The sequence below is a fragment of the Embiotoca jacksoni genome, unplaced genomic scaffold (assembly GCF_022577435.1).
Source record: "Embiotoca jacksoni isolate LCO1_2020_lvr unplaced genomic scaffold, fEmbJac1.0.p SCAF_1, whole genome shotgun sequence".
NCBI classification, from domain to species: domain Eukaryota; kingdom Metazoa; phylum Chordata; class Actinopteri; family Embiotocidae; genus Embiotoca; species Embiotoca jacksoni.
In genome coordinates this window covers 14285220-14300742 of record NW_027185229.1, presented here as the reverse complement: position 1 = coordinate 14300742, position 15523 = coordinate 14285220, and the positions used below count along the sequence as shown (strand labels likewise).

The 15523-nt window shown below is 46.8% G+C and overlaps 1 protein-coding gene across 2 annotated transcripts; it reads right to left on the bottom strand.

Annotated features, from left to right (window-relative positions):
• Positions 1-2504: 2504 nt before the first annotated feature.
• acad9 (acyl-CoA dehydrogenase family, member 9) lies at positions 2505-14685 on the bottom strand. Of its 2 annotated transcripts, XM_069178313.1 has the most exons (17): positions 14402-14685; positions 13423-13516; positions 13213-13314; positions 12609-12715; positions 12316-12416; positions 11030-11108; positions 10769-10940; positions 10527-10676; positions 10352-10422; positions 10131-10250; positions 9909-10037; positions 8452-8531; positions 7574-7700; positions 7406-7483; positions 5921-6049; positions 3357-3429; positions 2505-2925 (listed from the first exon to the last, which is right to left on the bottom strand). In XM_069178313.1, the coding sequence occupies exons 1-17, from the start codon at positions 14576-14578 to the stop codon at positions 2825-2827; spliced, it is 1890 nt and encodes a 629-aa protein (XP_069034414.1). In that variant the 5' UTR covers positions 14579-14685; the 3' UTR covers positions 2505-2824. The 2 variants fall into 2 exon arrangements, with proteins under 2 accessions (XP_069034414.1, XP_069034502.1); XM_069178401.1 differs by lacking the exon at positions 13213-13314.
• Between the last annotated feature and the right edge of the window lie 838 nt (positions 14686-15523).

Below are 15523 nucleotides of genomic sequence, written 5' to 3'. Positions count from 1 at the left end.
TCATCACGGTGACAGAAAGTGGTCTCCTCATAGCGGTTTTAATAAACCGGCATGTCAAGTGAAGCCACCAGGTGTCAATTAATGCAGGTCACATGATAGACAGCAGGTCACGTGACAGACTGCAGGTCACGTGACAGACTGCAGGTCACATGATAGACTGCAGGTCACGTGATAAGACAGCAGGTCACGTGATAAGACAGCAGGTCACACGATAGACCGCAGGTCACGTGATAAGACAGCAGGTCACGTGACAGACAGCAGGTCACGTGACAGACCGCAGGTCACGCGATAGACCGCAGGTCACGTGATAAGACAGCAAGAAAAAAAAAAAAAAAAAAAAAAGCAACACACCCAAGAACACCAGTTAAACGACGGTATTACATTATATTTACTGGTATGTTTTTGTAGAGTTAAAACATACACACATCCATTTTTACGGTTAAGTCTTCAAAAGGTCCACGGAAGATGTCCCACGAGTTACTTACTGGTAGTAATTCAGAGCCAACGGATCCAGCGGACGGTCGCGTCCCGGGCATGGCAGCAGGTTGTAGAACACAAATAAATAACGGCGAACGGAGCCAGTTAACGAAAACCACAACAAAGCACCAAAGCAAGGCTTCAAACATTCACAGCAGAGCGCAAACATCTTTTTTGCATTTTGGATACACGATTTTCCTTTCAGACACAACTACGTCATGGAACAATCCCCAAATCAGACATCTCTCGCGCAAATATCTCAAAATAAAAAAATCAAAGAAACATAGTTATCGTTATAAAAATATTCAGTGAGAAAAAAAAAGAAAAGAAGAGAAGCAGCAAGACTGTAGAAAATGAGAAGAAGCGGAGTGAGAAATTCCCATAATGCACTGCACGCGATGATGCAGAACGGTGTCGTACCGCAGGTTGGTGGGCCGACGTGCGCTCCGCCGAGTCGGACGTTTACCCGACGATGCTCTTGCAGTGTTGAGATGCTGCCTTTTTTGTTGTTGTTGTTGTTTTTTTTTTTTGGGGGGGGGGGGGAGCCGTGACCCACTTCCATTTTTGGTTGCCGCGGCAAACTCGGCGCGCCGCGTCGGTGAACCGAGCTCATCGGGGCGGGAAAAAAAAAAAAATGTCGCTTTGTTTAAATGATAACGATGTTTTTTTTTGGTTTGTTTTAAATGATAAAAGTCCAGACAGAAACCTGCGAAGATCACGCGACGGCCCGAGAGAAGTCGGGTTATAAGCGGCACTTGGCATCGCACAAAAATTGAACCAGAGTGGATATTTTCCTACAACCGTCTGGGCTGGAAGCTTTTTCTTTCTTTTTTTTTCTCAGTTCTGAAAGCTAATATTGATATGTTTTGATTGAAGCCCCAGATGGCGGATATTTAAACCAGTACGAGTCTCCGCTGCTGACTGACACACACACACACACACACACACACGCACACACACACACACACGCACACACGCACACGCACACACGCACACGCACACACGCAGGAGAAGAGCATTTATAGTTTGACAGTTTCACTTTGCAAAAGTCTCGCCGTGAGGACTTTAATGTGTTTTAAGTGCCGCGAAACAGCCCGCGTTGTGATTTGGCGCTGCGTATTAAATAAAATAAATAACGCGCCCGTCGCCGACGCCGGAACGGACGGGGACGTCGTCCTCGACGAGATTTGCGAAAGACCCTCCTCTTGAAGCTCGGCTCGCGGGGTTCTCGCGGGGTTCTCGGATCAACGCTTTCGGAACTGGTTCCGCTTTCAATTTCATTGCTGCGCAAAGGAACTCGTATTGTTTCAGAATATGCAGTGATTTTTTTTTTTTAATTTGTCTTCTGTAGGTAATGAATGTAGAACGGTGCCTGTCTGGAAAGAAAAGGAGGGGGGGGAGAAAAAAAACGACTATAAAAGCACCACTTTGTAATACATATATATATATATATATATATATTGTTTTTAATATGAACCGATCCTCTAAATGCCGTTGTGAAACGAAGCCACGGACCCACTGACAATTATAACCTTTCTTTGCCCCCCCCCCCTCCCCCCCACCTCCCCCCACTCTGATCTGTTGTCGTCTTCCGGCTCATCGTTTTGGAAATGTTACCGTTTTTCCATTCGCTCCTCGTCAGCTTCGTTTCCGGCGGGCGGACGTTTTCAGCAAAAAGGAGCCATGATGGGTACCCCCACCCTACCCCACCCTACCCCCCCCCCCCCCCAATGGGCACCACCACCACAATTCTGGACCCTTTATTTTGTCGGGTTGACAAACGACTCCAGACGAACGCAAACGTTACTTTGCTGGATTTATAAGTTACCGTTTAACAACGTCCCCCCCCCCCCCCGCTACTAATCGTGCCCTTGTTACATTTGCAGTGCCCCCCCCCCCCCCCACCCCAGAAAAAAACAAAACAAAAACAAAAACAAAAAACAACACTCCACGAATACAGCCTTTAACTCGCTTTCTTTTAGGCCCGCTGCTCCTTTTCCGGTTCCCCCCTCCCCCCCCTCCCCCCCCACCCCCCCCGCCCGTTCTCGTCATGGTTAAACTAGTTAAACTACAGTTAACTTAAACTAGTATCTTGGGCGAGCGGTTCGTTAACGCGCAAAAAGGGGCAAAGAGCGCTCGAAGACGGGACGCGCCGTCTCCCGCTTAAAAAAAAAACCAACAAAACCACGCAGCCGCCCCCCCCCGTCGTCGACCTCCTCCGGGCGTCCGTCGAAAAGCGGAAACGAGGCCAGACGCCGGCAGCCGCGAAGACGAGGGGCCGAGCCGCCGTCCGACCGGAGCCGCCGCCGGGAGGGAGGGGGGGGGGGAGGGGGAGCCGCCGCGGTCCTCAGTACGTTCTTTCGAGAGGGTGAGAGCAGATGTAGGCTCTGTTCTCCAGGACCTCCCGGGCGATCCGCTTGATGTTGGCGTCGTTGTTTTCAGGAGAGTCTGGAAACGGGACGGAGATGAGGAAAAAAAAGAAAAAAGGAAAAAAAAAAAATCACAAAACGAGCCGCTGCCATTCGTTACGCTCTTAAAAAAACAACAACAACAACAACAAAAACACAACAACATTGTCATCTGTCCGGATCGTGTCACCGGTTCGCTCTGGATTACATATAGGTCATTAAAAAAAAAAAAAAAAAAAAAAAAAAAATGCAGTGTGGAAATGAGAAGCAGCGGGGGGAGGGGGGGGTGGAGGTGGGTGGAGGTGGGTGGGGCGTTCGAGTGTCGGTATGTGGAGTTCGGCGGGGAAATTCCGCAACACATGCAAGTCTTTTGTACCGGGATGCTTTAAAAAAAAAAAAAAAAGAAAGAAAGAAAGAAAAGCAGCAAATAGCACGGGGCTGTTTTCAATTACCGTTTTGTGTTGTACTTACGTTTCTGCAACTGAACCATCCAGTAATTGTTCTTGTAGAAAGCGTCGTTGCAGAACGTGTTCGCGAGCAGCACCTGGAAAAAAATGGAACAACGCCGAGGGGGTTTTTATTTTAGCTTTTAAACTTTCGAGCGCGAACGCGCCGCGACGCGCTCCCGGAAAACGGACGGTCGTGAACGCGTCGCGTTTCCTAATCCAAATCGTCTCGACGCCGGAAACGGACGGTTTTGTTTTTGTCGTGCCACCGGCTGACGGAAATGTTAACGAGCTGCGGGGAAGTCGGTCGGCCGCGATTCCGCGTGCTGCGTCCTGTTAACGCGCGAGCCCCGTTTTGCGAGTTCGGATTGACATCCCGGTCTTTTATTTTGAAATTCTCTCTCAAAGAATTTGCGATTTTGACACGAGAATTAAAGATCTTTGATCAAAGTTACGTGTTAAGGATTTTTTTTTTCCCAAGAAAAACCTCCCCGACGCCTTTGAGTGGCCGAGAAGTTCTGCGTCCTCTTCACCCTCGTCTCCATGAAGGACGTGTGGTCTTACGAATATGCGGATAGTCCCACCTCCAACTCCGCCCACTCCACCTCCAACTCCACCCACCTCCAACTCCACCCCACCTCCACCCCACCAACTACACCCCACTTCCAACTCCGCCCCACCCCACCTCCAACTCCGCCCACTCCACCTCCAACTCCACCCCACCTCCACCCCACCAACTACACCCCACCTCCAACTCCACCCACTCCACCTCCACCCCACCCCCAACTCCACCCCACCTCCACCTGACCTCCAACTCCACCCCCCCAACCTCCAACTCCACCCACTCCACCTCCAACTGACCTCCAACTCCACCCCACTCCACCTCCAACTCCGCCCCACCCCACCTCCAACTCTACCCCACCTCCACCCCACCAACTACACCCCACTTCCAACTCCGCCCCACCCCACCTCCAACTCCACCCACTCCACCTCCACCCACCCCCAACTCCACCTGACCTCCAACTCCACCCCACCTCCAACTACACCCCCAACCTCCAACTCCACCCACTCCACCTTCAACTCCACCCACCTCCAACTCCACCCCAACTCCACCTCCACCCCACCAACTACACCCCACCTCCACCCCACCTCCAACTCCACCCACTCCACCTCCAACTGACCTCCAACTCCACCCCCAACTCCACCCCACTCCACCTCCAACTCCGCCCCGCCCCACCCCACCTCCAACTCCACCCCACCAACTACACCCCACTTCCAACTCCGCCCCACCCCACCTCCAACTCCACCCACTCCACCTCCACCCCACCCCCAACTCCACCTGACCTCCAACTCCACCTCACCTCCAACTCCACCCCCCCAACCTCCAACTCCACCCACTCCACCTCCACCTCCAACTCCACCCACCTCCAACTCCACCTCCACCCCACCAACTACACCCCACCTCCACCCCACCTCCAACTCCACCCACTCCACCTCCAACTGACCTCCAACTCCACCCACTCCACCTCCAACTGACCTCCAACTCCACCCACTCCACCTCCACCTCCAACTCCAACTCCACCCCCAACTCCACCCCACCTCCAACTCCACCCACTCCACCTCCACCCCACCCGACCTCCAACTCCACCTCCACCTCCAACTCCACCCACCTCCCCGCCGCTCTCTCCAGGACTGATTCCTTCAGGTGTGTGAGACGTGTTAAACCCCGACCGTCTGAATCCGTGTTTAGGAGTCTGTCAAACATTGTTACTGTGGAACTGCAGTGACCGTCTAACCGGGGCAGTGGCTGCTTATTTCGCTCATGATATGTCTTCTCGCACATATACGTTAAAAACTCGATTCTGCATTTTAGGATTTCAGCCCTAAACTCCATCTGACCTCTCTTGGGAGTCTAAACCCGCTCATCTGATACGCGGGTCACTACGGAAGGGCTTTAAGATGAATATTAATTCCAGGTGCCTGCAGCCTCTGATATTAAAGCGGGGACATACTTCCTCAACTGTTTGACTTCAAATGCGCCCTGCACATGTTGGTGTGTAGACGTAGACCCTGGACTTTATTAATCCCACAGCGGGGAAATTCAGTTGTTACGGCAGCAAAAGAAACACAGAAAAGGTGCACGCAATGAGACACAATTTATAAATACATATACATGAGGTAAGATAGATGAAAATGATTATTTTCGAAAAAAAAAAAAAAAAAATACACATGCACGCACACAAACTATATATAGAAAAAAACTACATATATATATATATATATATAAAAAAAACTATAAAATATATTAAAAAAAAATAACTATAAATAATAACTATTAAAAAAATATATATATTTTTTAATAGTTATACTTTATAGTTATATTTATAGTTATATTTTTTTTATAGTTATATATATATATATATATATATATATTTTTTTTTTTTTTTTTAAATAAATAAATACGGCTTGGGATGAGTGGAAAAAGGATAGTGTAGTGGACTCTGCTATGTTAATGCAAAATTCCATGGAGATTTTGCTTTCCTAACATTGTGCCATAATTGGCCTGAATTAAAACTGTAATGTACCCACCTCGTGGTCGTGATTCCTGAGGCCGATGCTGATGGAGCGGCTGGCTCTGGACAGGACAGCTGTCATGGCGTAGAGGTTGATCAGCACGTCTGCTACTCTCTTCAGGGTGAGCTGTTCGTCCACGACGGTCTGACGACAGAAAAATTAGGACACTTCAATTTTCAAGTCCTTTACTTTAGCATCTGTAGTCTGGTGGGTGAAAATAAAAATTGAAAAAAAAAAATTGTGATTCATTTTGCTGTACGTCACTTCAACCCAGGTGGCTTCAAGAAAGTCTTCTGACCGGAGAGGTTAGGAAACAGTTTAGATTTATATCTCAAGTTGTAATTAATTCATTCCTTTGTTTTGGAGAAACCAGGATTATATCTGGGATTTCAAACCTGTGGTGTCTGTGTTAGTGGGAGTGGGATGCCCTTCTCTCTAGGTAGATTGAAATCTTCACGAGGCTTAAGATCAGGACTCTTTGGATGAGCTGGGAGCAGCGAGAGGCGGGTATATGACTCGATCTGACCAAGAAGAACCTGAGGATACCATAGAAGACCTATATGACATGTCAGACCCCCCCCCACCCCCCCACGTCACATGCTTCCTGTTTGTGCCTTCACTGCTGTCACATAAACCTTCTAAACCATGTGCTTTCAGTGTGTATGGGGTAAACAGAGCGTTTCCAAGCGGATGATGTCAGCCAGCTCACTGTGTGTGTGTGTGTGTGTGTGTGTGTGTGTGTGTGTGTGTGCGTGCCAGGAAAATTAAGAGGACTCTTGTGCATCATGTCAACCCATACGGGAGGGACAAAATATTAGGAACACCTCCTCGCATAACCTTGTGCTGCTCAGCGGCAACACAGAGTCCAGTGTTCGAAATGATCATTATTTTGACCACCGACTGAATAAATGTTTAATATTTGTCTAAACAGGAAAATCATTCGCGCCAAGGTTTTGTCTTAGTCTGGTTAAAACCTACGCACATCAGTACCTCCGCCGGAACGCCAGAAAAACTGCTACAGTCTATAATAGCGTCGTCCTGATTTCCAAAAACGATCTCAAGGGTTCCAGTTCTGATCTTTAATGGCTCGAAAAGAACGATAATCAGTTGTTGACCATTAAACTTTAAAAAGTGCTCGTTTGCTCTGATTTAAGCACTCTGAACGTGGAAGTTTGAAGGTTTTTGGCAAATGTTAAAGTCAGTGTGATGAAAGTCCTCTGAGGACAGTTTCTCGTGTATTGGATCAGAATCCAGTCAAATGATACAGGAAGCGAGGATTTGGAAAGCTCGCCCATTTCCAAAGGGGTTTATAGCTTCTTCGGGAAAGTGGTGATTACAAAAGCAGTCGCAGAAGAAAAAGAGAAAACTCTGGAGCAGCTGTCTCAGACCAACAGCACCTCGCATTACAAAACAACTCGTACGTGCCGCAGCTGAAGACGAATGGGACATTTGGAGCAGGAAAGTCCAACAGCTGCTTTTCCAGAATAAATCAAATGTTACCTTTCCATATCTGTACAGCAGGCTCTCCACCGTCGACCCGAAGAGGTTGACGTTCTGCTCCAGTTTCTTCGCACTCTCCTGTAGGCGGGAAACGGAAAACTGCTGAGTTTCTAGAAAACGCCGAGTACGTGTACGGCTGGCGCAGAATGTGTTCTATACAGTTCGTACTGCCAAGCTGGGATGCACCACTCCGTCTTTCCCCGTCAGGCCGAGGTCCACGGAGCCTCCGAATGAAGTTCTCAGTTTCTTGCTGACCATGCCCATAGCAAGAACAATATTTCCTTTCTTCATCTCCCTGAAGGCAGAGCAGAGAAGCACTTAGGGACCAGAACAAGGCCAAACACTCGACTGGAAATTTGAAAAGAAATATAAGACAATGTAAGGCTTATTCTGGGAAGAATAGTCATACACAAGTTAGTGAATAGTGGGAATGTAGGGTCACAAAGAGAAAAGGTGGTGAAGCAGTTTAAAGACCAAAGAAACTAAAAATGTAAAGCTGCAACAATTCATACTTTTTTTTTTTTTTTTACACATCAAAAATGGAATAAATGACGATCTGTAATGTGAAAAGTGTCCCTGTATGTGATGACCTCGACTCTGCACTTCAGTTTTACAGTTTTTACTTTGACTCACGGTTTTGTCCACAAATTCATCAACTATTTCAGGGAAGTACAACAAAATACAAAACTGTAAAGCACGGCTAACAACCAACTGTACACGTCACCTTCTCAGCACTGAACAGCAGACGACGTTATCAGTTAAAACAAAGATATTTTTCTAAGCAACGACCGGAGTTAAAGGAGGGTATATGACACACTTAACATTTTCTGTTTCTGTTCGATAGGCTAGTTATAACCACTCTATGATAACAATGATAATGTGTCAAACATGCAGTGTGATTTTCAGGTTGTTATTGAAGTGGCCAAATCAAAGAAAAACAAACCAATGCCACTTTTTTTTTAAAACCTATACGTTTTAAAGTCGTGTGTTCCTATTATAGAAATTCATTTAGACTAACGAGCTTTAGGCAGTCTTCGTTTTCTTACTTGATTTTGCTTGTGAGAACTTTGCCAGCGTACTGCATTCCAGTCAGAGCAATGTACATCCTCAAGATTTCATTGGTTCCCTGAAAACAGACAAGACACTCAGTTTGACCCTTATTATACTAAATGTGCGTGATCGTTCGGCCCATTAAGAAGGCATCATAATAGCAGGTGTGCGGGTGGGTGGGTGTGTCGTGTGGGATCCCTTCTGCATTTCTGTATTTGCATATCAGATATTTGCCTACACGTGAAAGCACAAGAGGGCTTGAAAATCCCTTGTAATAAAGCCCCGCCTGCTAATTCTTCAGGTGGGATAAGACACACAGGATCTGGGTTTTATCACCAACTTCATCCATGGAAGAGCTTTAAGTCCAGAGTCAAATGTGCCACCTGGTGGACATTTATAGACGTTATCATCTGAACAAGCAGCGACAGTGGAAAATGGATCAAATGTTATTTTTTTTTTAATTTCTTTTTTTAATTTCTTTTAAGACCTTTTTTTTTTTTTTTTTAAACAGCTCATGTGGTATCACATGACACCGGTGTCTAGTTTCAAAGTACAGTAAAAAAAAAAACTGGTGTTAACATTTGCATTGAAATTTGAATATGGGAAGAAAGCTCTAAAGACCGCAAGCTATTGTGACTCGCGGTCAAACGACATCACTGAATGGCGCTCGTTTTCTATTGTAACTGTAAACATACCATCGAATATTGGGATACGCTTTCAAATGAGAAGTGTGTGGAATTTAGTGGCACCTAGCGGAGAGACGAGAGGAGCTGCTCCCTGACATGGAGGGCTCTCTAAAAAAAAAAAAAAAAAAAAGGCCATGAAAGGTGATTATCCACCGATGAAAACGCAATGCCGAACGGCTCCTTCAAGTCTATAGCATCCTCCCCACACCGTGAAGCTTTAGGTGACAGCTGTGCGAGATTAAAAAAAACTTGCAGCGTGATTTGGGACGTCACCAATAGCTCAGAAGCCGACCTTTGATCCAATTTAACTTGCGCAAGGATGACGAGTCTTTACTGCTAGTGAACTTCACAGTGAAGTGTGAGACGCGTTGTGACGCTCTTAAACGTCTGCAATCACACACACACACACACACACACACACACACACACACACACACACACACACACATCGATTCTGCAAAGTTTAAAAAGGGAGAAGGAGCAGATCTCATTGGTCAGACACCATTATTATTCACTGTAGGCGGTAGTTCGTTATGCATTTGAAACATGTCTGGAGGGGATCAATTCACGAGAAGTGTGTGGGATTTTGGATTTCCTTCAAATTAGATTTCTTTTTTTTTTTTTTTTTTTTTTTTAAATCAAATTTTAAAAAAAGAGATATGAGAATCAGTCTCGCGTGTAAAATGAGTTTTTATCGAAGAGTTACACCTTAAATGGCTACAAAGTCCGGCTCCCGTTTTAAAAATGCGGAATCATTTTAAGTTCACCTCGAAGATCGGCAGGATGCGGCAGTCCCTGACGTAGCGCTCGAAGGGGTAGTTCTTGGTGTAACCCAGACCGCCGAAGACCTGAAGAGCCTCGCTCACACAAATCCAGCCTCCCTCCGAGCTGAACACCTGCCCGGAAAAACAGAAAACGCGTCACGAGGCCTTTTGTCCCACACTGGTGTTTATCGTGCACAAAAGTTCAGAGAGCAGACGTTGTCCAACCTTGACCATGGCAGCTTCCAGGGAGCAGTCCGGGAGCCCCGGCCTGTCCATCATCCCCGCTGTCAGGTACGCCATGCTCTCCATCACGAAGGCGTTGAGGGCCATCAGTGCAAACTTCTCCTGAAGTGACGGGGCAAAAATGTGCCGTTTCATCACTTCTGAGCAGACTAAGAGCTGGAGATTGTTTACTGGACTTCCAGCGAGGGGCAGCTCCGCCGTACCTGAATCATACCGAACTCACTCAGGGTTTTGTTGAACTGTTTCCTGGTTGCAGCGTACTCGGAAGTCAGTTCTGCGGAAAGACGCGCAGATAACGCCAACCTTAAGGAGTCTCACAAAACGTACAGAGATGGAAGCTCCTACAAAAGTAGAAAACGTTTTTTTGGTTTTTTTTACCCATCAGTTTTTTGATCATCCCAGCGGAGGAACTGCCCATACTGAACCTCCCCGAGTTCAGGATGTTCATGGCGACCTTGAATCCGCTTCCGACTCCTCCTATCACATTCTCCACTGGCACGGGGACGTTGTCAAAGGAAACTTCGCACGCTGAAAAGGCCCAAAGCTGATTACAAATGACATTAAAAAAAAAAAAAAAGGCACAAACTCCACCGCAATCAAAGTGTTCGTGTAAGGCTTACTATTGGAACCTCTGATGCCCAGTTTGTCTTCAGGCTTGCCGCTGGTGATGCCCCCGAAGGCCCTCTCCACAATGAAAGCAGAAATCTTGTCTTTCTTCACGCCATCTACAACCACCTCAGTCCTCGCAAAGACCGTCATAATATCTGCCATGGCTCCATTTGAAATCCAAATCTGATAGCACACAATTGGTCAGTCTGAGGCCAAATGCGTATTATGGGAGAATGTGACTGCGTGTGTTTGAACAGCTGGGTTCATCTCACCTTGGAGCCACTGATCAGGTAGTGTTTTCCGTCGTCAGACAGGGTTGCACGGGTCTGAATGGAGGCCGCATCACTGCCACTGAAATGATCGATTCGAGTGTAAGCGAAGCTAATCCAACGGGAATATTAAAACAATCCTGGAAGCAAAAATAAATGCTTATTTCTGATTGGTTGGAAGGTGTCATTGAAAATCGTACAACTGCTTTCCTTAAAAGGAGCAGCGTGTAGGTTTTAGTGACATCTAGTAGTGAGGAGATTCTATGGTGGCCATGGAATTTGAAAAAAAAAAACAAAAAAAACCACGAGGCCCTTTCTGGAGGCAGTGTACGGTTTGTCCCTTCGGGGCTACTGTAGAAACATAGTGGTGCAACGTGGTGTGGGACCCCCCCCCCCCCTCCCTATGTAGGTCATTTTAGGCTCATGAAAACATAACAGTTTTTAGTTTCAGGTTGCTATTTTTGTCTTGTTTCCCGTCTCCAGCAGGGGGCGCTACGACTATGACGGAATATTACTACCGGGTGTCTTCAGGGCGGGACTGCGGTCAAAGATGTGCAATGTTTGAGGAAGATCGGAATATGTGCGCAAAAGTTAACAGTCAGTTGCGGGTTCATGGCGAGACGCTCAAAATGGCCGCCACGACACGGTCACACCGATCCACGAAAACAAATTCACGATTTTGGTGCATGTAGGCGAAACGAGGTGCCCGGAGCTGCAGTTTAGGGGGCGCTGGCGAGCCGTTTGGCCACGCCCGCTCGCAAAACACGTATCACATGTATCGTCTCACCACGCCGGATGTATGTGACACGTTCCGCGAGGCTTCGAGCATCCTTTGACCTTAAACATCAACTTCCTGTGTCACGGCGAGCGAGCCGTTTGGCCACGCCCGCTCTCAAAACGCGCATCAGCCGTATCGTCTCGCCACGCCGGACGTATGTGCCCGAACCATATTTTAAGAAAAAGCCAGCTTTGAACGCGTTTAACGTGGAAAGAGACGCATCTGACGTTCTCGTTAGACCTTCAGGCGTTTCGGTGAGGAACGTAAAACGTAGAAATCTCCAAACGGGCTCCAAACACACAGACGGCGATGAGAACAACAACAAAATGAAAAAAAAAAAAAAAAGCCCGTGTGTCAGTCTACGAGAGTTGACGTTACGCTCCGAGGCGTCCCGACGGGTGTGACACCTGGCGTTGTGTTACGCAGCAAGCGGGGACGGTCCAAAAGCTCCGATGAACGAACGTAGAATCCGGCTGTCGCGAGAGGGAGACGAGGCTTTGGCGTTCTTTACCTTCCGGGCTCCGTCAGACAGAAGGCTGCGATGTTCTCTCCCGAGGACAGTTTGGGCAGATACTTCTGCTTCTGGGCTTCGTTCCCTGCGATCAGAATCCCCTGAAAGCCCAAACAGCTGTTATAGCAAATCACCTGGAAAAACCTCATTCAAATGTTACTGCACCAACCACGTTCTCACAGACTAAAACTTGATATATATATATTTTTTTTTTTTTCTCCAACACATTTTCCCTCCAGTCTATCCCCCATATCGGGCATGCAGAAGGTGTTCTATTTGGTTTTTTTTTTTACCTTCAGTCCAATGGCTTGATGTGCAGCCAGCGTTACAGCAATAGAGCCGTCTAACGAGATGATCTCGGCCAGGCGTGCGTACATGGTGTTGGACAGTCCGAGACCCCCTGTGGAGAAAAGACCAAAAAAAAAAAAAAAAAAAAAAAGAAAGAAAGAAAATTGAGATGGCGCCTTCGACTTGTACCGGAGAGACACAGATATGTAGCATTTCTGCATTTCTGTCGTACGCGGATGGGTGCGTGTGAGAGAAATAAGCTGCGGTGCCATTAAAGTCAGGACGGTGTGCGAACTGTTGTCATGTTTTAGGGAAACTTCTCTTGCAGTCTGTCCGCAGGTCAAGTTGCGTGATCTCAAATGTGAGACACAGAACACCGTTTTTTTGTTTGTTTTGTGTTTGTTTCTCCCCCTTTTCTTTTTCTTTTAGTTGGCCTCGTCCGTGGAAGAGCCCATATCCAGCTTGCAAAGTTAATTTATGCGCGGCGGTCTCGAGCCCGCAGGAACATTTAAATCATCTGAGCCCGAACCGACGCGCGGGCCCGACGGGCCAGGTTGTGAAAGGTAACGTACTAACAGTCCAACAAATCCAGGACGTGGCTCATCTCACCGTACTCCTCAGGAACCATGATGCCAAACAGCCCGAGCTCCTTCAGCCCATTCAGAGTCTCTGGAGGGATTTGGGCGTCCCGGTCGATCCTCGCCGAGTCGACTGAAAAGGCGCCGACAACATTCAACTCATCACACTACTCAGGCAACGGATTCCAAAAGCATCGCTCGCGCGTACAGTACGTATAGACGCGTGCGTCTCTTCTCTCACCTTCCTCATTGAAAAATCTCTCCACTGGCGCCACGAGCTGCTTGATCTCATCCAGCTCTTCTTTTCCAATTTCTGGATAAGGGAAAACCTCGGCCTGGGGGAGGAAACGGGCGGTTTAAGGAAAGAAAATGACCCACTCCGTACAGCAAAACAAAGGTCATGTTAATGATCCCATAACATACTTGATAAAACTTCAATTACTTGTACAGGAAAATGATTTATGCATTTAAAAAAAAAAAGAAAAAAAGAGTACATTATGTGGGAACAGCTGCCCGCCTGCTTATGCAACTATCTAAATCAGCTGATCATGTGACAGCGGTGCAGCGCTGCAGGTCAACAGCTTCAGCTCATGTTCACACCGAGCATCAGGATGGGGGGGAAAAGACTGTGATCTGCGTGGGACCGCGGCACGGCATGGGTCCAATGTTTCTGAGACTCTGGATCTGCTGGGTTTTTTTTTTTTTTTTTCCTACAACAGCGTCTAGCGTTACTTATGAGCTGTATATTACAAATAAAACAAACAAAACAAGGCATCCAGTGAACTGCAGATCAACTCCTGCCGGCCAAGACAGGACAAATGTGAGGTTTAATTGGGCACAGGATCAGCACAACTGGAAAATGGAGAAAAAAAACAAAGCCTGTTATGTTAAAACTATAATTCTGCTGCATCAGCATGAATCTATGGAACCGACCTGCCATGTGTCAACAGGCCAGGCTGGTGGTGGTGCTGGTGGTGGCATATTGGTGTTTTTTTTTTTGGGGGGGGGTTTCTTGGCACACTTTGAGCCTTTACCAATACCCAATCAAGTCGTGATTTAAAAGCCACAGCTTATGCCAGTATTGTTGCCGACATCGTCGCAGTGCACCACATCTCCTGACGTCCACTTCCTAATAAAGTGCTCGCTGTGTTCACGTTGCAGATTAAAATAACTGTAAACACAGATCAGTTCACGGTTAAGTTCGAGGTGACCTCTTTTACCTTGTTCACCTGGCCGAGGAACAAGTCCTTCGCGTACGCCAGGTGTCTTGAATGCGTCTTAATGGACCTCCGAGGCGGCTGAAGATGGAGCGCGTCTCCCCCGGCGCGCCTCGCCCGATGGGCAAGCAGCCGCTTCCCAAAAGTGTTGGACAAGACGATAAATCGGTTTACATTCATCTTTCTTCCGGCATAAACCTCTACTCCATGGGGTGAATGAGCGCTGTGTACAAAAAAACAGCTGGTTATACAAACGCCACCGGGCTACCTTTCACCCGTTTCTGTCTCATGCTGATGACGCGCGCTATGACGCCAGGAGATGCTTTCACGGCACCATTGTAAACAGTTGGTTTTTAACATAGAAAACATAGAAACAACAAAAACTAAGAAATATGAAGACATTTTGGAAGTTTAAAAAAAATGTGTTCGTTTTAAAGGCTATTTTAAAAAAAAACATCAAATAATATATCAATGCAAAAATGTCTCTTTTACCAAGGTTATTTACAGGATTTAATTTTTTCCAATCTTCTGAATGCAGGGCCGTGGGCAAAAACAAATCGCCTTTATTTCAATATTTAATATAACAAATGTGCGGTTACATCACATATTTTGTCACGTGAAGATCTAAACGCATTTTGATTTATCTTTCAATTCTAAAAAAAAAATCCCTTCGGTCAGCCTACAAATGCCCACTGTTTAGTTTTTAATTGTTCGATGCAAGTTTTGAAGTTGCTGAAAATAAAGACTAACTCCGGCACAAAACTATGACTTCAGGCTCCCGAGCGGTTCCCTGCACTAAACCCCCGGGACATTCTCCGTGCACGTCACCTCTTCTCGCTTTGCAGTCGTGATATTTCCGACAGCACCGGAACATATCTTAACAATACTGCGTGCCCTCCACCCGATGGCGCAGTGTGCAAAAGGAATAAAGTGAGAGAAATAGAGACAAGACAAGACAAGACAAGACAAGACAAGACAAGACAAGACAAGACAAGACAAGACAAGACAAGACAAGACAAGACAAGACAAGACAGACAGACAGACAGACAGACAGACAGACAGACAGACAGACAGACAGACAGATAGATAGATAGATAGATAGATAGATAGATAGATAGATAGATA